At 39.0% G+C, this 26,996-nt stretch overlaps 2 protein-coding genes across 2 annotated transcripts; one reads left to right on the plus strand and one right to left on the minus strand.

Moving 5' to 3' along the window:
• The first annotated feature begins 10,847 nt into the window (after window positions 1-10,847).
• Olfr704 (olfactory receptor 704) lies at window positions 10,848-11,795 on the plus strand. The gene has a single exon (NM_001011749.1). It carries the CDS (start codon window positions 10,848-10,850, stop codon window positions 11,793-11,795), a length of 948 nt encoding a protein of 315 aa, NP_001011749.1.
• A 7,363-nt stretch (window positions 11,796-19,158) lies between these two features.
• On the minus strand, window positions 19,159-20,109 carry Olfr705 (olfactory receptor 705). Its single transcript, NM_147032.2, has one exon. It carries the CDS (start codon window positions 20,107-20,109, stop codon window positions 19,159-19,161), a length of 951 nt encoding a protein of 316 aa, NP_667243.2.
• Between the last annotated feature and the right edge of the window lie 6,887 nt (window positions 20,110-26,996).

The following is a 26,996-nucleotide window of genomic DNA, read 5'->3' on the forward strand; positions in this document are numbered from 1 at the left end:
TATTGGATATTAGCTCTCTATCAGATATAGAATTGGTAAAGATCTTTCCCAATCTGTTGGTTACCTTTTTGTCTTATTGACAGTGTCCTTTGCCTTACAGAACCTTTGCAATTTTATGAGGTCCCATTTGTCAATTCTTGATCTTATAGCATAAGCGACTGGTGTTCTGTTCAGGAATTTTCCACTGTGCTCATATCTTCAAGTCTCTTCCCCACTTTCTCCTCTATAACTTTCAGTGTATCTGGTTATGTGGAGGTCCTTGATCTACTTGGACTTGAGTTTTGTACAAGGAGATAAGAATGGGTTGATTTGCATTTTTCAACAACCTAACTGCCTGTTGACAGCTTCTGTTTAAAATGATGTCTTTTTTCCACTGGATGGTTTTAGCTTCTTTGTCAAAGATCAAGTGACCATATGTGTGTGGGTTCATTTCTGTATCTTCAATTCTGTTCCATTGATCTTCCTGCCTGTCTCTGTACCAATACCATGCAGTTTTTATCACTATTGCTCCAAACCCAGACACTATTGTGGATGCCAAGAAGTGCATGTTGACAGGAGCCCGATAAAGCTATCTCCTGAAAGACCCTGCCAGAGCCTAACAAATGATTGGCAGAAGCTCAAAGCCAACCATTGGACTGAGTGTGGGATCCCCAATAGAGGAGTTATAGAAAAGACTGAAGGAGTTGAAGGGGTTTGAAACCCCATAGGAAGAACAACAATATCAACCAACCAGACCTCCCCCCTCAGAGCTCCCAGGGACTAAGCCATCAACCATGGAGTACACATGGCTCGAGCTACATATGTAGAAGAGGAGGGTCTTGTCAGGCATCAATGGGAGGAGAAGTCCTTGGTCCTTTGAAGGCTAATAGATGCCCCAGTGTTGGAGAATCGAGGATGGGGAGGTGGGAGTGGGAGGGTAGGTGGAGTAACACCCTCATAGAAGCAGAGGTAGAAAGGATGGGATAGAGAGTTTCCAGGAAGGGAGGGAACTGAAAAAGGAGATAGCATTTGAAAAGTAAATAAAGAAAATATCCAATAAAAACAGGAAAAAAGAATCACCAGCAGAATACATGAGATGGAAGACAGAATCCCATACATAGAAGATACGATAGAAGAAAGTGATATATCAGTCAAAGAAAATGTTAAATCTAAAATAATTCTTGACACAAAACATTCAAGAAATCTGGGATACTATGAAAAGACCTAACCTAAAAATAATAGGAATAGAAGAAGCTGGTAAAGTGTCCCAGCTCCAAATCCCAGAAAACATTTTCAAAAAAATCATAGGAGGAAACTTTTACAACCTAAAGATACTTATAAATATACAAGAAGCTATAGAAAACTGGTTAGACTGGACCAGAAAAGAAAATCCTCCTGCCACATATAATCAAAACACAAAATCTATAGAACAAAGAAAGAACATTAAAAATGTCAAGAGAAAAAGGCCAGGTAACATACAAAGGCAGACCTATCAGAATTACACTTGACTTCACAACAGAGACTCTAAAAGCTAGAAGACCATAGACAATATATCTATATTGCAACCTCCCAAAAAACACAGATGCTAGCCTAGATTACCATACCCAGAAAAAATATCAGTCAACATAGATAGAGAAAATAAGATGTTTCAGGACAAATCCATACTCTAAACAATATCTACCCACAAATCCAGCTCTACAGAAAATGCTAGATGGAAAACCTCAACCCAAAGAAGACAACTACATCCAAGAAAACACAAAAAATAAGTAATTCCATCCATACCAGAATAAAACAAGGGAGACACACACACACACACACACACACACACACACACACACACACACACCACTACCACCACCACCAGCAACAGCATCAAAATAACAGATAGTGACAATCACTGGTCATTAATATCTCTCAACATCAATGTCCTCCAATTTAAAAAAAAGGCACAGAATAACATAATGGATGAGAAAACAGGATCCACCCTTCAACTACATACAAGAAACATAACTCAGCTTTAAAGACAGACATCATCTCCAAGTAAATAGTTAGAAACAAAGCTTTCCAAGCAAACAGACTCAAGAATCAAACAAGAGTTGCCATTCTAATATCTAATGAAATAGAATTTCAATTAAAATTAACCAAAATGGATAGAAAGGACACTTCACACTAATCAAAGGAAAAAGTGACAAAGATAATATCTCAATTCTAAACATCTATGCTCCAAACACAAGAGCAACACATTTGTATAAGGACATTTCTAAAGCTTAAATTGCACATCAAACTGCACACATTAATAGTGGGAGACTTCATCATACTACTGCCACCAACTGATATGTCATCCAGAAAAAAAAAAACTAGAGAAATGGTAAAACTAAAAGACATTATGAATCAAATGTACCTAACAGACATCTGTAGAATATTTCACCCAAACAGAAAAGAATATACCTTCTTCTCAGCACCTCATGGATCCATCTACAATGTTGATCATGCACCCAACCAATGGACAGAGTTGCTGACCCCTGTGGTTGAATTAGGGAAAAGCTGGAAGAAGCTGAGGAGGAAGGCAACCCTGTAGGAGGACCAGCTGTCTCAATTAACCTAAACCCCCAAGATCACTCAAACATTGGACCACCAACCAGGCAGCATACACCAGCTGATATGAAGCCCCCAGCACATATATAGCAGAGGACTGCTGGTTCTTGATTCAGTCAGAGAAGATGTACCTAACCCTCAAGGGACTAGAAGCCCCAGGGAATTTAGAGGTCCGGTTGAGTAGGTGATAGGTGGTGGGGACATCCTTGTGGAGAAAGGCAGGGAGGGAAGAGGTATGGGATATAGAACAGTCGAAGGGTGGACAGGGGGGGAATAAAATCTGGAGCGTAAAAATAAATAAATAAATAAAGAAAGAAACAAAGAATATTTCACCCAAACACAAAAGAATATACCTTCTTCTCTGCACCTCATGGATCTTTCTACAAAGTTGATTGTATACTTGGTCACAAAGTAAGCCTCTACAGATAAAAGAAAATTGAAATAACACCTTGTATCTTATCAGACTACCACAGACTAAAAGTGGACTTAAACAACAGAAACACCAAAAAGCCTACAAACTCATGGAAACTGAATAACTATCTACTCAATAATCTCTGGATCCTGGAAGAAAAAAAAATGAAAAAAATTAAAGACTTTCTAGAATTCAATGAAAATGAAGACATTTTGGGGCACAACAGAAGCAGTGTATGGAAGAAGTTTGTAGCACTGAGTGTCTCCACAAAAGAATTAGAAAGTTCTCATAGCAACAATTTTAAAGTGCACCTGAAATCTCTAGAAAAAATAAGCAAGCACATTGAACAGAAATAAAAGGCAGTAAATCAAAATCAGGGCTGAAATCATTCAGTTAAAAGCAAATAAACAATAAAAAGAATCAACAAAACCAAGAGGTGATTCTTTGAGAAAATCAACAAGATAGACAAACCCTTAGCCAAATTAATCAAAGGACAGAGAGACAGTATGTAAATAAAATCAGAAATGAAAAGGAAAAGATAACAAGAGACACTGATAAAATTCAAAGAATCTTAAGGTCGTACTTCCAAAGACTTTATTCCACAAAATTGGAAAATCTTAATGAAATGGATAATTTCCTAGACATATACCTCTTATGAAGTTTAAATCAAGATCAATGTAAACTATTTAAACAGCCCTATAATCCCCAAGGAAAAAGAAGCAGTCATCAAAAATCTCCCAACCAAAAAAATTCCAGGGCCATATGGTTTTAATGCAGAATTCTACCAGACTGTCAAGGAAGAGGTAATACCAATACTCCTCAAACTATTCCACTGGTGTGATTGTAAGCTGGTACAACCACTGTTGAAATTAGTTTAGTGGTTCCTCAGAAAATTGGACATAGTATTACCTGAACACCCATTAATACCACTACTGGCATATAACGAGAAGATGCTCCAACATGTAATAAGAACACATGCTCCACTATGTTCATAGCAGCCTTATTTATAATATCAAGAAGCTTGAAAGAACCCAGATGTAGGGGGCCATTCTGGACTTCCTGGTCAGCAGGATGGAAGTATGCTCCAGGTAGTAAACAAGCCCATGTTTGGTGGATGGCCCGCCCTTAATCCCTGATTGGCTGAGAAAGCCTGCCTGTGAGGTGATGTGACCTGTAGTGATTGGTGGGAGCGTGGGTGTGGCTGGAGTGGAGAAAAACACTTGTAACTAGAGAGGCTGGGGGATTTGAAGTAAGTAGCTGCCTGAGTAAAAACTGCATTAAGGAGAACCGGTGGTTGCGTCTTTCTTGCTGGTCGAGTGGGACGCGACACCCAGATATCCGTGAACAGAGGAATGGATACAGAAAATGTGGTACATTTACACAATGGAGTACTACTCAGCTATTAAAAACAATGAATTTATGAAATTTGCAGGCAAATGGATGGAACTAGAAAATATCATCCTGAGTACACATGGTATGCACTAACTGATAAGTGGGTATTAGACCAAAAACTCCAAATAACCAAGATACAATTCACAAACCATATAAAACTCATAAAGAAGGAAGATCAAAGTGTGGATACTTCAATCCTTCTTAGAAGGGGGAACAAAATAACCATGGAAGGTGTTACAGAGACAAAGTGTGGCGTAGAAACTGAAGGAAGGACCATCCAGAGATTGCCCCACCTGGGGGTCCATCCCACAGACAATCACCAAACCCAGACACTTTTGTGGATGCCAGCAAGTGCTTACTCCTGGAAGCCTGTTATAACTGTGTCCAGAGAGGCTCCACCAGTGCCTGACTATAATACAGAGGTGGATCCTCGCAGCCTACCATTGTACTGAGCACAGGATCTCCAATGAAGGAGCTAGAGAAAGGACCCAAGGAGCTGAAGGGGTTAGCAGCCCCATATGAACTAACCAGTATGCCCAGAGCTCTCAGACACTAAATCACCCAGCAAATAGTACACATGGTGGGACTCATGTCTCTAACTGCCTATGTAGCAGAGGATGGCCTAGTCAGTCATCAATGGAAGGAGAAGCCCTTGGTCCTGTGAAGGCTCTATGCCCCCAGTGTAGAGGAATGCCAGGGCGAGGAAGTGGGTGTAGGTGTGTTGGTGAGCAGGGGTAGATGGTAGGGGATAGGGGGTATTTGGAGCAGATACCAGGAAAGGGGACACTATTTGAATTGTAAACACAGTAAATATCTAATTTTTAAAAGAAAATGAAAAGAAAAAAAGAAAGTATACTTCTTCAAAACAAAAAAACAAAAAAACAAAAAAAATGGTTACAGAGCTAACTAAACAAACAGTTCTCAATACATGAATTTTGAATGTCTGAGAAGCACTTAGAGAAATGTTCAAAGTCCTTAGTCATCAGAGAAATGCAAATCAAAACAACTTATAGATTCCATCTTACACCAATCTGAATGGATAAGATAAAACCAAGTGATAGCACATGCTGGTGAGGATATGGAGTAAGAAAAATAGTCCTTCATTGCTGGTGTGAGTGCAAGTTTGTACACCTACTTTCAGAATCAATTTAGCAGATTCTTGGAGAACTGGGAATAGTTCTACCTCATATACCCAAAAGATGCTCTGCCATCCCATTGGATGAACACTTGCTTAACTATGTTCATGGAAGCTTTATTGGCAATAGCCAGAAACTTCAAACAACTCAGATGTTTCTCCACTAAAGAAGGGATAAGGAAAACATGGTACGTCTACACTGAAGTGGAAGTTTCAGGTGGTATCATGTGATGCAAGTACATGTGGTGTTTTGCTGTGACAGACTCAGGTGGTGTTGTTCTAAGGCATGACCCATGAGAGAACATGTAGTATTTGGAGAGAGTATAAATTAGACTCAATGGACAAGGAAATCATGCTTTTATGGCTAGCTCTGCAATGCTTCATTGGTCTCAGGTCTTTGTCTTTGCTGATGTTTGCTTTTTTGAGAGAGGCATAGCAGAGAACTTCTTCTGAATACCCAGCTGGTCCTTGTCTCTCCTGCTGACTCCTGCCAATTTGGCATAGGCCTGACAGTTTCTGCTGAATTGTACTATTGCTGCTCATTCGTGTTTGTTATTCTGACACTGAATTGGACTGCTGGTATCCTGACAAATAGAATTTGGAATCACCCCCAAACTACTTCTAAACAGGTGTATATACCCTTGATTATTTACCATCTTTTCTTCCCTATTTATGGAAGGGTAATTGAAGCATTTGAGAGCCCTTATTAAAAGTGGGTTTTAGAAATTACAAGCCTACATTACACAATGGAATACTATCCAGGTATTGAAAACAAACACATCATAAATTTTGCAGGCAAATGGATAGAACTTGAGAATATCATTCAGAGTGAGGTAGCCCAGACCCAAAAGGACATACATGGTATGTACTCACTTATAAGTGACTATTAGCCATAAAGTAGAAGACACACATGCTACACTGCAAAGACCCAAATACACTAAACAAGAAGTAAGGCCCAAGTTAGAATGCTGTAATGTCACTGACCCAACTTGAAACCCATACCAAGCACCAATTTCTGACATTATTAATGATACTCTGTTATGCTTGCTGACAGAACACTAGCATGGCTGCCCTCTGAGAGCCTCCATGGAGCGGCTGTCTGAGACAGATGCAGAGACCCACAGTCAAACAGTGGATGAAACTTGGAAAGTCTTTTGGAAGAACTGGGGGAAGGATTGCAGGCCCCAAAGGAAATGAGACTCTACAGGAAGACCAGGTCAACTAACCTGGACCTTGGGGCTCTCAGAGACTGAACCACCAACAAAAAAGAATGCATTGGCTGGACCTAGTGCCACAAAGACACATTTGTAGCAGATGTACAGCTTGGTCTTCATATGGATCCTGAACAACTAGAGTGGGGTCTATATCAAAATCCATTGCCTGTCTGTGGGATATGTTCTTCTAACTGGGCTGTTTTTTCCGGACTCAGTGGGAGAAGTGCCTAGTCCCACAGAATAGAAGGGGAGAAGTGATGGGGGGAAGGATTGTGGGTGACTGGTGACTGGGAAGAGGGGCAATGAGTAAGATGTAAAGTGAATAAACAAAATTTTTTTAATTAAAAATAAAGAATACTAATGAAACTCATATCTGGTGTTATCACTTTTGTAAATTTTGTATATTTAAAATAGAAAATTTTTTGAATTTTTAGAATTAATTCTGCCCACTTAGTTACTGAATATGATTCTGAGCTCACCATTATTCCCTGTATATTACATCATCTAGTAATTGCTTTTCTTCATCTGAAAGTATTTTTAGGAGTCATTGGAGATCAGCTCTTCATGTTTCAGTTTGTTTTGTTAATTGATGACAGTTCTTCTGTGTAGGCCTGGGTACCAGAGGTTTTGCATGGAGATCTCTGTCCAGGCCGGGTGGGAAGGCTCCAACAAGTGGAAGTGAGTGCAGGCAGGGAGATGAAGTCTCTGCCACTATCCAGTGAAGAATGTGGTGGGACCTCAGGTGGCTCTTAGGTAGAGAAGATCTCTTCCCAAGTGTTACATACAGCTCTTGAAACAAAAGGCTCAGTCAAAGGAATAGTTCTTGCATACCTTTAATTCCCTACATAGCTTTAGATACAGTTCTGGGGGTAAGTTAGGGTTTGACAGCAGGTACCTCTCACTGGCTTGGACTGAGAGTTTTGGGGAAAACTTATTTGCATGTGGGAAGGCTTGGTGCTATTCCTAAGTGGCTGATAGCCATGCCTCTCCGGTGGGGGTTGTGGGGGCGATAACAGGAGCCAGGATCCAGAAGACATGAGAGAACTCCTAAGTGAATTATCACTACTGGGTTCAATATCTAGCCTCGACTGATCAGAGCTACCAAGCCTGGTTTCCAAGCTGTTTGTGCATAGCCTGTTGCCCCACACTTCTGTGCACAGAAGATCTAGGTATAGAGTTTTATCTCCTAAACACTTTGACACACATCCCTTTCTTCTTTTATTACTGCTATTGATAGACTATTGGTATCTAAATATATTTACATTATGGATAACTTATGTAAACAGAAGAAAATGAACTACCTTAGTAAATCTTAAACTTCTACAACCTAAATTTGTGTGGATTTCATTTAATTTCCTACTTAATATTTGAAAAGCTGATATGTCTTTCTTCAACCATCACTGATGGTAGACATCTGTAGAAATAAGATAATCACATAGAAAAGGTGTACTGGATCAACAGAGTCAAGGAAAGGCAGATAGCATATCTATATACTTCACACATAACAGCCATATAGATTTAGAAAGGTCTAATTATACAGGAACAGAAATAAAGAAAGCAACTCTCCACAAAGGTTGGGATACTTATTCTCTTCCTTGGGTCAGAATCTGACCATATTCGAAAAAACTTTGCAGGACTGTTTAGTTAAAAATTCAAAAAATGGGGTCACTAAATAACAGCAGGAGATTTTGGACACATTAGCAGTGTCAGGTATGGCTTCTTTCTCATAGAATGCATCTTAAATTAAATTTTTATAGAGACAATTGATTTCTCCCATAACATTTTTACCACCAAATATGTATGTCACAGGTTTTACATATGGTAATATGGTGTCATTGGTGATGACCAACGCATAGTACTTTCCAGTAACATGGACACTAGTCAGTAGGGGTGAAGCTTCTAGTTGGGAATCAGATTTTTCCATGTTCAATGTTTTTGTATTTTCTGTCTTACTGTTTGTTTTGATTTTGGTTTTTGGTTTGTTACTATTTTGTTTTACAGAAGTGATTTGGAGAGAGCAAGAAAATTAATCATGAAATTTGGTGGGTAGTGAGGAGAAAAGAATTGGAAAGAGTTGTGGGAAGAGAATGAAAAATGTCAAAACTGAAAAAATGACTTTTTAAAAAATTTAAAATGGATTTCAAATATTTTTGGGGAAACCAGGTAGTAAATTCCTATAATCTCAGCACTTTTGAGCCTAAGGGAGTAGGATCCTATATTTCAGAATGAATTAACCTATGGTCTTAAATCTCATTAAGTGGCAGAAGACATCAGGAAAAATAAGCCAAGAAAAACCCAAGAGGATACCCTAATTTGTTATTTCTTAGACTAGCATCTCTAAGCTGGAAATAAGTCCTTCTGAAGCTATACACAAAGAAAAGGAGAGAAGTCATGAGATCAGAAGACAAAGTAGCCTGTTCCTAGAGAAGGTCCTGGGTTCCCACTGATTCCATGGACATTCAAGTAAGTCAGCCCAGGGCTTGGACAGCTGTTCTAATTTGTATTTATTCCATGCATCTTTTTATCTCTCCCTCTATTTGGAAGCAGCGGTAAAGAAAACTGAATATTCGGACCCAAGAGCTGTCTGGAAAATGACAAAAAGCTAGTGGGGGCCCCTTTATATCACAAGCAAAGGGGAAGCATTTTCTACTACTTCCTTTCATATCTGATAATGGGAAAACCATCATCTTACTTTATAGGAAACTAGTGAAAACACATAAGCTGCCTGACTGCAGTCATTTCCCTCTCAGAGAACAGTTGCAGATGACAGGAAGAATACAACAGTCCTGACAGCTGATATTACATAGACCCCTGGCACACTGAAGCAACTTCAAAAAACAATTAACTACTGTCAAGGTAACTACATCTTATCTCAACTGTAGTGAAGCATCATCAGTCATTAAGCAGTCCAAAGTAAGCTGAGTTGGTCAGGCAGCTAGGATTTTTAGAACCTGAGGTAAGGATATGTCTCTCTATTAATGGATACATTGAGAAAATACACAAAATAGAGTTAAATGCAACTGCTAACATCAGAAATTACAGAATCAGATTTCTTGGTCTCCTTTTCCCATTTTCTCTATTTTTATTTATTTATTTTTAATATTAGCAAGGATAAAAGGCTTTGAGAGTCTGAGGAGGGGAGATATTTTCAAACCATTTAACTTTTAAGTTACTAACAGCCCACAGGGAGGGAAACTAATGAATGCTAAAGGACATAAGTCATGCTGAATGATATGTAGAAGCCCAGTTATAAATAGATGATCATTTCTCTAGTCCCATATACATAATTGAAAACATAGAACCTTCTAAGTTGAAATGTGAAAAAATTCATAGCAGTATTTCTTGAAATCATTTTAGAGTTTCATATTCAAAGAATTTCTATTCAGCAATTAACTAAAATATTCAAAACCATTTTCTAAACTTTATACTAAACTGACACATGTTAGGATATTTCTTTGATCTTAAGAAAGACCTTAAACTTTCTGGAAAGATGTAGGTTTAGTATCCTGGGTAGGACTTTGTGAGGTGACTTTTTTCTCTTTCTTTCTTTCTTTCTTTCTTTCTTTCTTTCTTTCTTTCTTGCTTGCTTGCTTGCTTGCTTGCTTGCTTGCTTGCTTGCTTGCTTGCTTGCTTGCTTGCTGCTTGCTTGCTTGCTTGCTTGCTTTTTTTTTTTTTTTTTTTTTTTTTTGAGACAGGGTTTCTCTGTGTAGCCCCGGCTGTCTTGGGACTCACTCTGTAGTCCAGACTGGCCTCAAACTCAGAAATCTGCCTGTCTCTGCCTCCCAACTGCTGGAATTAAAGGCATGTACCACCACTGCCTGGCTTGAGGTGACTTCTTAATGTTTATATTACCTATTCTGCACATAGATGGATCTTTGTAATGATGCAAGTAAGAAAGAGACAAAGATGAGGGCAGAGAGACAAACAGAGGGACAGACAGGCAGACAGAGAGTGAAAGGGGCTGTAAATCAAGAAGTAAAACTTTTTGGAAAAATTCCATGTTGTTAGAGTCATTCAGGGTAGCACAAAGTGTCATTGGATATGACAATTGGCAAGCTGAGTTCATATTAACAAAATTTCACTAACCATTTGTTTTCTAAGCAAATAAAGATCACACAGAATGGAAGTCTGTAACTCCACCTTGAGAAGTGGCTTCATCTTGATGGGTATTTTGGATGACAATGATTTTCCAGAACTGCTCTGTGCTACTATCACAGCCCTGTACCTTTTAGCTTTGACAAGCAATGGACTACTGCTGCTGGTCATCACCATGGATACCCGGCTCCACGTGCCCATGTATCTTCTGCTCTGGCAACTCTCTCTCATGGACCTGCTCCTCACATCAGTCATCACTCCAAAGGCCATACTAGATTATCTTCTCAAAGACAACACTATCTCATTTGGGGGATGTGCCCTTCAGATGTTCCTGGCTTTGACACTTGGTACTGCAGAGGACCTCCTTCTGTCCTTTATGGCCTATGACAGGTATGTGGCCATTTGTCATCCTCTGAACTACACAATTCTAATGAGTCAGAAAGTCTGCTGTCTCATGATAGCCACTTCATGGAGTCTTGCATCTCTCAGTGCTCTAGGATATAGCATGTATACCATGCAATATCCTTTCTGCAAGTCCAGGCAGATCAGGCATCTCTTCTGTGAGATTCCTCCCTTGCTAAAGCTGGCCTGTGCAGACACCTCCACATATGAACTCATGGTTTATCTGATGGGTGTGACCTTGCTCTTTCCAGCTCTTGCTGCCATCCTGGCTTCCTACTCACTAATTCTATTCACTGTGCTGCACATGCCCTCTAATGAGGGCAGGAGGAAAGCCCTTGTCACCTGCTCTTCCCATCTGACTGTGGTTGGGATGTGGTATGGAGGTGCTATTGTCATGTATGTATTACCCAGTTCCTTCCACAGCCCCAAACAAGACAATATCAGCTCAGTTTTTTATACAATTTTCACTCCGGCTTTGAATCCCCTCATCTACAGCCTAAGGAATAAGGAGGTCACTGGAGCTTTGAGGAGAGTCCTTGGGAAAAGGTTGTCAGTACAGTCTACATTCTAGAAAGTTCTAATAGCTGTCTTTCAAACTTTGGTTCTCCAAAAAATAAAAAAATTTCTACTATGAATGAAATGCTACTGGCAAAACTAAGAGAGTAAAAGTGTGATCTTTTGACAGATAGCTATGAGATACAACAAATTTTTTTAATTAGGTATTTATTTCATTTACATTTCCAATGTTATCCCAAAAGTCCCCACACGCTTCCCCACCCACTCCCCCACCCACCCACTCCCACTTCTTGGCCCTGGCGTTCCCCTGTACTGAGGCACATAAAGTTTACACGATACAACAAATTTTTAAAGTACTCTTTGGATATTATGAGGTATTTTATAAAATCAAGTCCACCCTCTTTAAAATTATTTTCTATGGCTTTAAAAGTTATACATCATTTTCAAATATAAGTGCTTGTGTTAGACTTTCAAATTGGCCTTACCTTACCACCTGATCATGACCCCTAGATTTTAAGTCATCATTGGACCAATAACCAGAAAACATAGTTTCAAGTAGATAGCTTTCATATTAATTGGAAAAGATTCTTAAGATTTGCTTAAATGCTAAACAAGCTACTCTTGGCCAAAAATGTAATATTACAGTGACTATTTTGCTTAAGAAGTTTGCATTGTGTTCATTCTTTCTCTCCTCCCAAGCATCTGCATTCATAGATATTTCTTTGATTTAACAAAAGACCTCTCCTCTCCTCTCCTCTCCTCTTCCCATCCTCTCTTTTATGCAATTTTCTTTCTTTTCTTTTTTCCTTCTTTCTCATTTTTTTCAGTAATGGGAACTGAACACTTATCATTCTAGCCTGTGAATAATAGAAGCAGATAGTATTTGTCTGTCTCTACTAACATATTAAAATGTCTCAACAACCACAAAGAATCCATGTCTTTACTATTGTTCTAGACATAAACATTTTACATTCTGCAAATGTGTCAAAATATCCTATGGTATTCCATGTTCACATATTTTACAGCTTTTGTATTGAATTAAAACACTAGACAACACTGCCATCACTTTAGCTAACATTGTCTTCATTAGAGGACATTAGTACCTTAAGAGGTAGTTATAAGAACATGGCATAAGTGTCAATAATGAAGTCCTTTTAGGACATTCATAACTTTCTAATATTTATCATCAGAAGCTATGGTGTCTTCAGAGTCTGGAGACATGTATTGAGAGTACTAATAGGAAGAAAAGAAATCTAGATCTAAACTCCAACAAAGACTTTAATCCTTCAAAATTAGTTCCGTTTTAGTATTCAGAAAATCTAAATTGAGAGATTGGAAGGGCAATGGATCCCAAAAAACTAGGGAATATATGTCAGTTCTCATTAAAAGATAGATAAATTATTTACCTTGTGTCGGGAGAAGCCTAGCTACCAGACTACCTGTAGCTTCCTTTGGTCCACTTGAAGGAAGGATGTTCCAAAGTACATGGGAAGGTAAGATGTGGTTAACTTCAGCAGTATGTAACTAATTTGCCTGCTAAGTTGCTAAAATATCAGAAGTCTATCCATGTCAGTTGTCAGGGCTTTTCTATTCTATTCTTGAATCTACAGATGTGAACTTGAGTTGGAAAAGAGGAGAGATAGACAACAGTCTTTGGGTAGCATCTTAAGGATCAAGAAGGTGTTTTCCTGGTGAGAATTGGTGGAAGCTGCATCTATTCTACAGGTCCAAGTCCACAGGAGCCACAAGAACCCACAGAACCTCTTGAGAAGATTTTGGTGTGCTTCTCTCTATAAAGTCATGACAAATGAAGCTAAACTACACAACGTAAGGCAGACCAATACATGTGTGTTATTAGCAAAGAATCTTTCATCATATGTCCTTTCATGTGCTTGTTGTAGCAAAATATCTATTCACCTGTGTCTGCTTTAGCAAAACATTCCTTACAATTCTGCCTTAGTAAAACATCATTTCACCTGCTTCTACTACAGTAAAACATTCCTTCCTCTGTTTACCCCACAAAACACCATCTGACACAACTGACTTCCAAAGAACCCAGAAGTTTCCAATACATTTCCCCCTTCTTTCATTTTCCTTATCTTACTTTTTATTTTGCTATCTCTAAACTATTAAAAGATTTATTTTTTTAAGTTTCAGAATAATTTTCATTGATTAATGTCAGCGTATTTCTTTTTTATATTTGAAATTATTGTTTGATCACATTTATTTTTTCCCCTTCCTTTCCTTCAAACTCTCTCATATATCCCTCCCCACTGTCCTGCAAATTCATGCCTCTTCACTAATTGTTATTGCACACATATATCTATATGTATATACATATAGATTGCTTGTATACAAATTTATATTGTTAAATAGAACCCATCCAGTTTACATGTTACTCCCTAAACGCATACATATAAGTTCCGCTTAAAAAATCTTTAATGCATACATAAGCAAGAGACCTTTAGGGTTTAAAAACACCAAAAAATTTTTTAAAAAAATTTAAAAAGTAATACCAGACAACATTTTGGAATTCATGCCTAACACAGTTCAGATGGGATAGTCAAGAATCTGAGACTAGATTGGCCATGGACCTAGGGGAAAACTCAATACTATTGTTCTGTTAAAAGAACATTGCAATAAAATAATTCCTAATGGCATTCTAGTACATTCATAGATTAGTATCTTGCTCAGCCATCATCTGAGAGATTTTTTTTCTATAGCAGACAGGAACAAATAGACCCACAAGTAGACAAAGTGTAGAGAGTGTGAGTCCTAAATGGGATTCCATCAAATCATTTGCCCCCATCAAGTCATTCCCCCTCAGTCCTCAGGGAACTCTGTAGAAGAGGAGGTGAAAATATTATAAGAGCCAATGATCATGGAAGAAACCAGAAAAACAAGGCCTTCAGACACAACAGGACTGACACACATAGGAACTTACAGACTGTGTCAGCAAGCACCTAGCCTCCACAGATATAAGCCAGGTGAAGTCCCAGCACTGACAATAGACACAAGCCTCATCACTACCCAGAAGCTATCTCCAATTAGTAATCTGTTGCAGGGCAAAAAAAAAATTACTTTTCTCTAATAGAGTTTCACTGTGTATACAAACCACACTTAATGGAAGGCTCCAAGCTCAGTAACTGGTGAGCAATATAAAACAAACTTGACTGTATTTTTTTGGAGGTTTATTTACCTCATAATTCTATTATTATTATTATTATTACTAATTATTACCCTTGTCCCTCTCTTTTCATTCTCACTTGATTTCATTTCTGCTATTTAATCCCCCGATTTGCTATTTAATTCTCCCAAGATTCCTTGCTTTATTTCTTATTATTTATTATGTGTTGAAAAGAGTTAAACTTTTTAAGAAAAGGTACAGGGAAAAAGAATTTAAAATGAAATCTAACCCAATCACACCACTGGAAGATTTGCCTGGCTAAAAAGATGGACAGTTCAGATTCTGTATCCTCCATTTCTAGAAATCCTCACTAGAGTGATCACCCTCATAGCTTAGAGATAGTATCCACACCACTGCCCCCACCAAATACTCTCTAATTCTAACTATTTTTCCCTGCACTCTTTCTATTCCTTCCCCTGACAATCTGATCTCTTCTGTTCCCTTCTCCACCCACCCCCAGTCCACCTGCAAAGTCTATTCTATTTCCCCTCCCCAGAGAGGTCCATGCATCCCTCCTCTTTATGTAACCTCAGTGGGTCTGTGGATTCTAGCTTGATTATCACTTACTTAACAGCTAATATCCACTTGCAATAATTATTCCTAGTTGTCACTTGACTACATCTGGAATGAACTATGATCCAGAAATGGAGGGCACACCTCTGATCCAGACCTTGAGTAAGGAAGACAAAGGCTTCTGACCCAGATCTTGACATGAGATGACACATGCTTTTGATCCAGATCTTGAGGCATAGTGGCCTTGAAAGGCTTAGGCCCAGGCAAGGTACCACACTCCTATAGCATGTAATTATCAAAAAGCAATCTACACTAAAACCGGTTAAAGATAATGGCTGTATCAGCAGTCTTGCCCACCCCCATGTTTCCTGAGGCTAGCCGGCTGCCAGGCCACCCTGATCTTCGCAGGCCAAAGGCCCCCTGTGGCTAGCTGGCAGAAAGTCAAGCTGCTGCTCCCACAATTCCCTATAACCCAGTAAAATGAAAACTCCAGGAGCTTGTAATTTACCAGTCAGATTTATAACAGTAAATCTTCCACTCCCAAAATGCCCACACAAAGAACTTAAAACTCAATTGATATAAATACAAGTTACACACCTAGATGGGGCACATGTCCCCTATATTACTCTATTGTTCTTCTATAATATCCATAGCTACTAGTGGCTCTTTAGGCCATGTGGATCTGGCTGGTCTTTTTCTCCTATAGGTTCCATCTTGTCTCATTTCTGTCTTACCCCCTTTCTGTCTCTCTGTCCCCTCTCTAAAACTTTCAGCTCTACCTTCTTTCTCCACTGCCCAATAAAGCCAATAAGGGCTTTACCCTTATCTGATTAATTAAGATTTCACTTGCCCTCACCTGCATACAGGCAGCAATCCACACACTCCCTGAAGACTGAGACAGGCAAATCTCCAAGTTTAAGGCCAGCCTGGGACAGACAAAGTTCCAAATCCAGACATGGCGGTACATACCTTTAATCTGGGCCACACCTTCTGCTGGAGGCCTACCTAAGAATGGAAGAAGGAAGAGTCACTCTTCTTCACCTGCTTGCACAGAACTTGCCAGCACACCTGTCAGAACCTACTTCTTCAGAATTCCAGCTTATACAGAAGACCACATGAAACAACTAGCCTCGTGCGAATGAGCACCTGCTAGAGTCTTGGACTTCCCATCACTGTTGTCCATTGTTGGGTTAGTTGGACTGAAGACTCTAAGTCATTGCAATAAACTCTCTTAATGTATAGAAACATTCCATAAGTTCTGTGACTCTAGAGAACCCTGACTAATATAGTACTTATAGTGAACACATACTATGTTTGTCTTTCTAGATCTGGGTTACCTCAGTCGGGAAGATTTTTTGTAGTTACATGGGAAGGTTAAATGCAGATTAAAGAAAAAGAAACCTGGATGTCAACACAGTCACAAAACCCTGGACTTAAAATCAGTCCTGCCTATAAGATATCCTGGGACAGTGGTAATGCAGAACTTGTGGGAGTGGCAAATCAAGATCTGATTTAACTTGAGGCCCACACCATAAGAGCAAGCCCATGTTCTACACTGCCTTAATGCCCAGGAACTAGAAGCTTCCCATGACAAAGAGACTAGGATTTAGGGGTGAAGGCTCCATGTGAGCACCAATTCAGCCTCTCTACATTCAATGTGTTGTGTGGATGGTGTCCTTGGCAATAGGGTCCCCATTGTTCACTTTTCAGAGAGTAACACTCTGACCTAGCACCAACCTGGGTCCTTAAGGGAATCTCCATGGGACACCATGGAGACTGTAACTGCAAAGTGTCAGCAACCAAGGACCTCTGTATGTTATGGTTGTTTGTTTGACAGTGGGGTTCCTGACAGTGTGAGCAGGTGTACCTCTGACTCTTTTGCCTGTTCTTGGGGCCATTATCCTCCTAATGGGTTGCCTAGCCCAGCTTCGATATGAGGGCTTCTGCATAGTCTTAATGTATCTTGTTTTGTTGTGTTTGCAGTCACTTGGAGGCCTACTCCTTTTTGAAGGGAAACAGAGGGAGGAGAAGTGGATCTGAGGAGATGGGAAGGAATGAGGAGAGGAAGGAGAAGATACTGGTTGCAGTGTATTATGTGAGAGACCAATCTATTTTCACTTTTAAAAAGGAATTTAAAATGGATGAATAGCATATAATCTAAAAATATTTACAGAAAATTCATCTCTCTACATATCAATTCTACTTTACAGTAGTGATCATAATAATTCACTTTTAAAAAATACAATAAAATCACTTAATATTTTGATTATTTTACTATTTATCTATATAAAATCTGTCATGGTTTAGCACAATTAACCAAGCTGTAGTCTAAATAATGGTATTATTAGTGTTATTACTAGAAACATCATGAGGTCTGACTTATCAGGCTTATAGGAATCAACATTTCAAGAGATCAGGAAAGTGAGGCACAGAAACAACTTCATGCCTGAAGACCCAGACAACATAAAAGGAATCTGATGGCAAAATCAAGGGCTATGGTCTCCCTCTTTATCAGTATTCTAAAATACTCCAGTCTGTGAATTAATAAGATTCACCAAATTTTACATGACAAACATGGTTTAATTATCATTTACATTTAAATTCAGTAACATGCAAGTACATTGCAAAAAGGAAACATATAGTTGAGGTTTTTAATTAATTACTGATTTTTCCTACTTTTCACAAAGAACTTATCTAATAGTTTTAGTTATTCTATTACATTTATCTTGAGAGATTAATTTTTAATGACCCAGGTAAAGATAAAAAGAATTTCTAAGCATTCTCATCAACAATACTAATATTTTAATAAGCCAAAGTACCTTGGAGCTTCTATGAGTTAAAGCTCTCATCTTTATTTTAAATCTCCTCATGCAAATGATGTAATTTATTGAAGTCTACTTAAGGTAGAGAATAAATAGAATATTCTCTAATTGCTTTCCTGTGCTCATAGACACAAACATACACCCAATTTATGAAAATATCCTCTTTCTGGTTATTTTCATTTTTCTAAATACATCTCTACATCTGTAAGGATACATTTTAAAAATAATGCAAACAATATATACAATAGATTTTTTCTTGATATTATTGTTTTTCTAGTAGTCTTGCTTAACTCTAGGTATTTTCTTCAAATTTCTTTATTCTTCAGAATATAGTTATATTCATGTCTATTTCTTGACAGTCTACTATGTCAACATAAATATTTCCATCTGTGTCACCCAGGCGAATGTTGTCTTCAGATAGAAATGAAAATGCAATCACACGCACATACACACATAACACACACACACACACACACACACACACACACACACACACTTTCCTCACCAACTACATTTTTTCAAAGAAGTATAAACCATCTTCATTGCATCCTTCTCTCTATTAATAATTAAGAATGCACATCAAGTGGTGCTACATGAGTTTGAAATGGACGGTGAATCCTGACCTTATCTACTTGGTAATGTGTTGGTATGATGTCCTGCTATAAAGTGAGCATATGATATGTTTCTTCATAGCTTTTTATTCTCTATCCCTCTTTCTGATGTGGGGCTTTTTAAGACTACAGTGGTGTGTGCCAGGTAAGTCAGCTCACAGTTTCTACTCACAATAGTTGCAGAGAAAAAAACAAAACTTTAGCATGTATATCCCCTCAGACATTAAATATGGGACTGATATCAAATAGTTTGGAAAATAATGAAAATCATATCATGATCCCTTCCTAGAGAGTAGGGTGTGCTGGCACAATATACCTTCCCAGAACCCTTATTAAAGCTCCAGTGACCTCTTTATTCCTCAGGCTGTAGATGAGTGGGTTCAGGGCTGGGGTAACTATTGTGTAAAACACAGAAATGATATTGTCTTGTCTAGGGCTGTGAAAGGAATTGGGCAATACATACATGAATGTGGCAGCCCCATAGAACATTCCAACTACAGTCAGATGTGAAGAACATGTGACAAGGGCTTTCTTCCTGCCCTCATTTGAGGGCATATGGAGCACAGTGAACAAAATTAGTGAGTAGGAGGCCAGGATGGCAGCAAGAGGAGGAATGAGGAAAGTCACACCCATCACATAAACCATGAGTTCATACTTGGAGGTGTCTGCACAGGCCAGCTTCAGCAATGGAGGGATCTCACAAAGCAAGTGTCTGATCTTCCGGGATTTGCAATAGGAATACTGCATGGTATAGGTGGTATATCCTAGGGCCATCAGAGATGCTAGGACCCATGATGTGGCCACCATAAGCCAGCAGATGCTTGGTCTCATGAAGATCATGTAGTTCAGCGGGTGACAAATGGCCACATACCTGTCATAGGCCATGAAGGCCAGAAGGAGGTCTTCTGCACCACCCAGTGTCAGTGCCAGGAACATCTGGAGGGAACAGCCCTCAAATGAGATGGTATTGTCTCTGAGCAGAAAGTCTATGACAGCCTTGGGAGTGACAACTGAAGTGAAGAGGAGATCCATGAGAGACAGCTGCCCAAGCAGGAAGTACATGGGTACATGAAGACGGGCATCCATGGTGATGACCAGGATCAGCAGTCCATTGCTTATCAGAGCCAACATGTACAGAGCTGTGAATGTGGCACAAAGCAGTTCAGGAGAGCCACTGTCATCCAGAATCCCCACTAAGTTGAAATCAGTTCCTAAGGTAGAGTTCCAAGGCTCCATTATATGTGGTCTTTTTAGTTGCCTAGAAACAGATTTTTGGTGGAAATCTTTCTAAGGGAGTTCAAACCACCTTAGAACTACTGCAGATCACTGTGGAATGCTCAACAGGAGTCCTGTATAATAAATTTTTCCTTCATTAGATAAGTTAGTTGTCTGCTTTCTGAATATCAGAAAAATTTTATTCAATGTTGACACATCTATAATATGAATAATATGGATTAAAATTTTTTTGAGAATTGAAAATTATATTTTTAATGTATCAATATAATACTCATAAACAAATATCTATGTAAATAAATGTAAGCATTTCTATCTCTACATTCACAAATACATACACAGATATTGACTTTATTTGTTGCTGGTCAAAGTCTACTTCTGATTACCATTTGTATTTTTAAGTTTTATTTATAAAGAAACTTTGAAATTTTATTCCATTGTCCTGAGATCTTAATGGATTAGCTTTCATTTACTCTTCAAATACCTCCCTCTACTAACTGAGCATACTGGTCACTGGGGACTTGTGCATACTGCTCTTTGAGGGCAGTAGCAATTCTAAAATGATGGAAGTCAAAGGTAATTTTATCTTAAAGATAAATTAGTAAGATTATAACAAAAGTATTTGCTCATTTGAAGAAGACAATGCATTTGGAAAGAAGAGGCAGAAACACAGAAACAGCAATTGGAAGATTTTCTCTTTCTGTGTGATCAATGGAGTGAGTTACCAAGGAGGTACCAAGGAAAGACTCCAAACTATAACATTACCTGGGATGCATCAATGTGGGCATGAAAAATGGTTTCCCATCCTCACAAATCTTAGAAGTACAAGGATGGAAAACTGTCAATCTCTGAATTCATATTAAATTGCTATTTGACGAAATTGAGAAGGAAATGACATGAAGTGTATGTGCATGTATATGTGTGTGTCTGAAAAAGCATTGATTGTACATGTTTCATAGTTGTATAGTAGGAAGCAGTCCAGATAAAAGGAAGATTCATACCATGCGTGTTCTCAACTTTACCTTTTTTATAGCATTGTTCCTGTACTCTGAGTTTTTCTTCATTTTTATCTCAGATCATGTCTTATGAATAATACAAGTCCTAAAAACCTGACATTGCAAGTCCATGTGATCCACTTTCTTTCATTCACACAGTCAAAATGAACTCCAGTACATGAGGAACTGCACTTGATCTAGGGTACTACACAGGTCTTACCTCAGAAACACTGTCTGGAAGAGCATGTTTGCCTATTAAAATAAGAAAGGAGACCATAAAGAGTCCTTGTTGCTCTTTCAGAATACCCAAGTTTAGACCCCAGCACCCACATCAGACAGCTGTAATTCAAATTACAGAAGACCTAACACCCTCTTCCAGCCTCCACAAGGACCTACACACATTCAACACACACACACACATAGATCAGCTTAGCTCTTCCTCACAAGAAGAGCTTTAGCATAGGGTGAGATAAACATAGAAACACCACCATATTTTGTGGAAATAGTCAGAAAAGCTTAAACAGATAAAGCTACAATTTTGGAAACACTTTTGTGTAAGTGTCTGTATCAGTGCTCAGTGTGGTCATTTTTAAAAATTAATTACAGCCAGGGGGTGGTAGCACACACCTTTAATCCCAGCACTTGGGAGGCAGAGGCAGGCAGATTTCTGAGTTCAAGGCCAGCCTGGTCTACAGAGTGAGTTCCAGGACAGCCAAGGCTACACAGAGAAACCCTGTCTCAAAAAACAAAAACAAAAACACCAAACAAATTAATTTCAATTAGCTTCTCTGTGTAACTTTTAGTGTCAAGCAGGCATGTAAAGAACTTCAAAATAACAGTAGATAGTCCTGTTTGGGGGTCCTATTCATTCTGGGGCCACATCAGGCTCTAGAAGTCCAGGAATATCCAGGTAAAGCAAAAGTTAGCACTGACAATTTTATCAGAAGTCCAGTCTGAGGAATTCTCATAACTTAGTTGTGGCCAGAGGGTAGAATAATTTCAAGTATTTATGAATGTAGAGAACAATTGTGCTCTGAAGACAGAGGCACTAGGGAATCTCAGGGAGAGCAGTGTGCTTTGAATACTGTTTCTCAAAGCTCTTGAGCCATTCATATTGCCTAAATCAGAGACAGAGCCCTTACCTCCAACACCAAAAAGGCACAGATTCCAGACAATACCAAGTGTTGTGAGGTTCCTTCCAGAGCTGAAGAAGTTCACAGAGTTGGATGTGTTTCTTGCAGCATCTGTCATTAAGGTTGTGAATCCTATGATCCTACAGTTACTGCCTCCGCTAGTCCTTCCTCTCTACAAAGGATATGGGTGTAAGCTGAGATTTAGTGGAGAATCCTGGGAAAGAGACTGAATCCTTCAACATGATTCTCATCTACCATCATAATTAGAAGTCATTTCTGAGCACTGCAATAAGACATTGGCTCAGGAGGACAAACATTCAATATCCATATCTATTCGTGAAATGCAAGTCAAAACTACATTGAAATTCCATCTAGCTACCCTCATATCATTAGTCATCATATTATTGGTTGTCATTAATAAAGCAAACATCGATTTTGATCTATTTTAGTCCATAAACTGACTTTTATATCTCCTTTCCTGCAAGGGTTTGTGATATAAAATAAGCCCAGGAGGGATTAGGAGAGAGACAGATAGGCAGGGCTGTTCAAAGAAGACCAACTGCTGCCTAGCCTCATTGTCCCAGGGGCTGCAGTGAACACTATTCTTGTCCTGAGGGAGATTTCACTGTCTTCATCCCAAGCGGCATGACCTTCCTGAGAAATGCTGCCCATGGAAAGTAGATTTAATGAACCCTCCTAGGCAAATCCCTCTTGCCAGACACTTCTGCAAACTTCACCCTTTAAATTGGCATTGGGGTCTGAACACCTTCTGCCCCACTTGGCTTTTCTCGGAAGGTCCCTGACTAAAGACACTGTTCTGGAAACTGTCATAAGCATCAAGAGATCACTGTACAGACTCTGTCTATAACAAAAGTGTCTTACTGTGTCTGTGAGGGCTCCCTTCTCTACTTTCTCCTGTGATTCTTTTTTTTTAATTAGGTATTTTCCTCATTTACAATTTCAATGCTATCCCAAAAGTCCCCCATACCCTCCCCCGCAACCCCCTACCCACCCACTCCCACTTTTTGGCCCTGGCGTTCCCCTGTACTGGGGCATATAAAGTTTGCAAGTCCAATGGACCTCTTTCCAGTGATGGCTGACTAAGCCATCTTTTGATACATATGAAGCTAGAGTCAAGAGCTCCGGGGTACTGGTTAGTTCATAATGTTGTTTCACCTATAGGGTTGCAGTTCCCTTTAGCTCCTTGGGTATTTTCTCTAGCTCCTCCATTGGGGGCCCCGTGATCCGTCCAATAGCTGACTGTGAGCATCCACTTGTGTGTTTGCTAGGCCCGGCGTAGTCTCACTAGAGACTGCTATATCAGGGACCTATCAGCACAATCTTGCTAGTGTATGCAATGGTGTCAGCGTTTGGAGGCTGATTATGGGATGGATCCCTGGATATGGCAGTCTCTAGATGGTCCATCCTTTTGTGTGGATGTTTACCAACTGCAGGGAGGTAGCCAAGAAATCAGCTGACATCAGGTCTTCCTTCATTGATCTCTAGGCAGCATCAAACTGGTTTGTTGAAACTTCTCTTGTAGTATTTGTTGTTTCATTTCTTTGCTCTCGTGCATGTACTCATGTGACTGTGTGCCTGTGCAGTCTGCAACCACAGCTCCATTGCTGTCCAGCTAACACAGGATACCTGCTTCAGCCTTCACTGCCATCCCCCTCCTCACCTGGTTCTTTCCTCATTCTTCACTTTCAGTCTTCAGACACATGTTTCTCTAGAAAATCCTGGAAAACAGTTCCTGGAGACTCTATGGCTTTTCATTTTCAACTTTAAGAACACTAAATGCAAGCATTCATTTGTTAATTACGACCATGACCTCGAAACTTCAGTAGAAGAAATATAAAGTCTGATGACTTTGTCTTTTTAAGACTGGAATATTCTTAATGATTATTTTTTCCTTCTGTGATTATTAGATTCTGTCAGTACCATGTCAGCTCCATGCCTAATGTTTCCTTCTCCCTGGAACACCATCCATATCATTATGCCTAGGTTTATAACAGACACTTAGCTCTGTCAGTCTTATGGAGGGTATTTTTGGTTTTTGTTTATGTTTGTTTTTGTTTGGTTTGTTTTTGTTGTTGTTGTGTGTGTGTGACTACAGTTTATTTTCTCTGTGCAAATTTTCCTTTTATATATTTATTAGCTTTTTAAAATATATATATATAATATATTTTGGTCACATTCTTTCTCTTCCCCAACTCCTCTCAGATACTCAGACCCTTCCCAGTTTCCTACCTATCCAATTTTATGTTATCTCTCTGCTCTGTTCCCTATCTCTTTTACACACAAAAACACACACCACCATCACCACAGCCGCCGTCACCACCACCATCACTGTTATCACCATCATCAGGATGAAGAGCTGCAGCAGCAACAACAACAACAACCCAAAATTTAAAGCAACAAACAAAGGAAAACAAAGCAACACACCAAAATATGGCATCTGCTTAATGCTGGCATATTACTACTGAGCACAGTGCTTTCCTTGAAGTATGATTGAATAGATCACCCAAGGTGACTTCACTGAAGAAAGCTGATTATTTTTTGTTCTCCCAGCATGTATTGATTGCAAATGACTTCTTGGTTAGGGTTGGAACTTTTTACCTACTTCCAATCCTCTGAGATTTTTTTTATTTGTTTCTGATTTTAACCTGTGCATCTTCTATGCTTGATGTCACAGTCTGTGAGTTCAGTTAGTGATACTATGTGTATTTATCCTGTTGTACTCTTTGGAGTCTCCTACCACCTGTCTCTCACAACTTTTCTACATCCTCTCCTGCCTAGAAAAACTATATTGTTATAGTTCTCAGGCCCACTTAGGTTTCCATTTATGAATAATTTACACATTTATTTCCAAAAAATTGCTATGAATGAATTGGGTTTAATCTGACAAACTCGCTCCATACTTCATTTAGACCTGCTCTTTTTCTCTCTGAGTCTCCTACTCACCTGCACCTGTATTCGGATAGCATACATAGGTTTTCTTCATTTACAACTATCTATCAATGGCTAACCTTTTCTAGGATTTAAATTTCATTGACTTCCTAAAAATTTTGCTCCTTTACAATAATTTTTGCCTGAAACTTTTCTCCATTGCCTTTGATTATAATTATAAAAATCTATATGGATTCTGATTTGCCCCAGCATCAAAACTTACAACCTCGTCCCTTTCAGTCATTGGCACAGTATTTCAACCTCTAAGTTAGTAAAAGAAACATCACAAAATGAATTTCATCTACTTTCTTCTCCACTAATTATCTATTCACATTAACTCAATCTGTTTTCTTTTTTTCTCTTACTAATTTTGTTATTTTGATAAATTCATGCATAAATGTATAGTATTCTTAGTACCATTACCCCAGAATTCTCCTCACTCCTACTCTTAGGATCCCCCAACAAGTCCTTTCCTCATATCTAAGGCTTTTTGTTTTGCTTGTGATTGTGTTGATTAACTAGATATGGCTTTCATAGATTGATGTATTTTAATTCTTGGTCATAGGAAGTGGCCCCATTAGGAGGTATGGCCTTGTTGAAGTAGATGTGGCCTTGTTGGAGTAGATTTGGCCTTGTTAGAGGATTGTGCTACTGTGGAGGGAGGGCTTTGATGTCTTAAATGCTTAAGCTATGCCCAGTGAAACACATCCAGTCTTCTTCTGCTGCCTCTGGATCAAGATGTAGAACTGTTGGCTCCATCTCCAGCGCCATGTTTCCTACCATAATGACAATGGAATAAGCCTCTGAAAAAGTAAGCCAACCTCAAAGAAATGTTTTTCTTTTATAATATCTGCAGATGCCAGGCATGGGGGAGTGGGAGGGAATCTCTGCGAACTCCAGGAGTACACAGGATGAGGGCATCAGTGGGGATGATCTTAGCCAAGATGCTTAACAATTGGGATATGAAACCTGAAGAGGCTACCTCCTGTAGACAGACAGGACCCCCAGCGGAAGGATAAGGACACTAATCCACCCATAAAATATTGAACTCAAAATTTGTCCTGTCTAAAAGAAATGCAGGAGCAAAACTGGAATAGACACTGAAGGACTGGCCAACCAAAAACCAGCCTAACTTGAAACCCATCCTATGGGCAAGCACCATTCCTGACACTATTAATGATACTCTATTATGTTTGCAGACATGGGCTGAGCATAACTGTCCTCTGAGAGACAGATACAGATACCCAAATCCAAACATTGGGCATAGGCCGGGGACCCTTATGGAAGAGCTGGGGGAAGGATTGAAATATTTCCTGAATTAGGAAGAAATCTATAAATATCTACAATACAATTGTTATAATAATGAAAAATATATCTGAGTATGTGTATGTATAGTCGCCAAAGAAACAGACTAATACACTAGTTTCCTAGTCGGAAAGTATTAACATTTATTTAAAGATGATAAATTTTGGGAAATAGTCTATAGAAATAAAATAGCCACCTTCAAAATGTATGAGCCTTTTTAAAAATGGATTTTGACATCCTAGAAAGTTAAAAGACTGAATGATTAAATGGATGGATCTGGAGGATATCACCCTGAGTGAAGTAACCCAATCACAGAAGAACACACATGATATGCACTCACTGATAGGTGGAGTGGAATACCCAAGATACAATTTGCAAAACACATGAAACTCAAGAAGAAAGAAGACCAAAGTGTGATACTTCATTCCTTCCTAGAATGGGGAGCAAAATACCCATGGAAGGAGTTATGGAGACAAAGTTCAGAGCTGAGATGGAAGAAAGGACCATT

This window comes from Mus musculus, chromosome 7 (genome assembly GCF_000001635.26).
Source record: "Mus musculus strain C57BL/6J chromosome 7, GRCm38.p6 C57BL/6J".
Classification (NCBI taxonomy): domain Eukaryota; kingdom Metazoa; phylum Chordata; class Mammalia; order Rodentia; family Muridae; genus Mus; species Mus musculus.

Bases quoted from the DNA above. Each gene is read 5' to 3' on its own strand.
- Olfr704 (NM_001011749.1), top strand. From the start codon at position 10,848: ATGGAAGTCTGTAACTCCACCTTGAGAAGTGGCTTCATCTTGATGGGT.
- Olfr705 (NM_147032.2), bottom strand. From the start codon at position 20,109: ATGGAGCCTTGGAACTCTACCTTAGGAACTGATTTCAACTTAGTGGGG.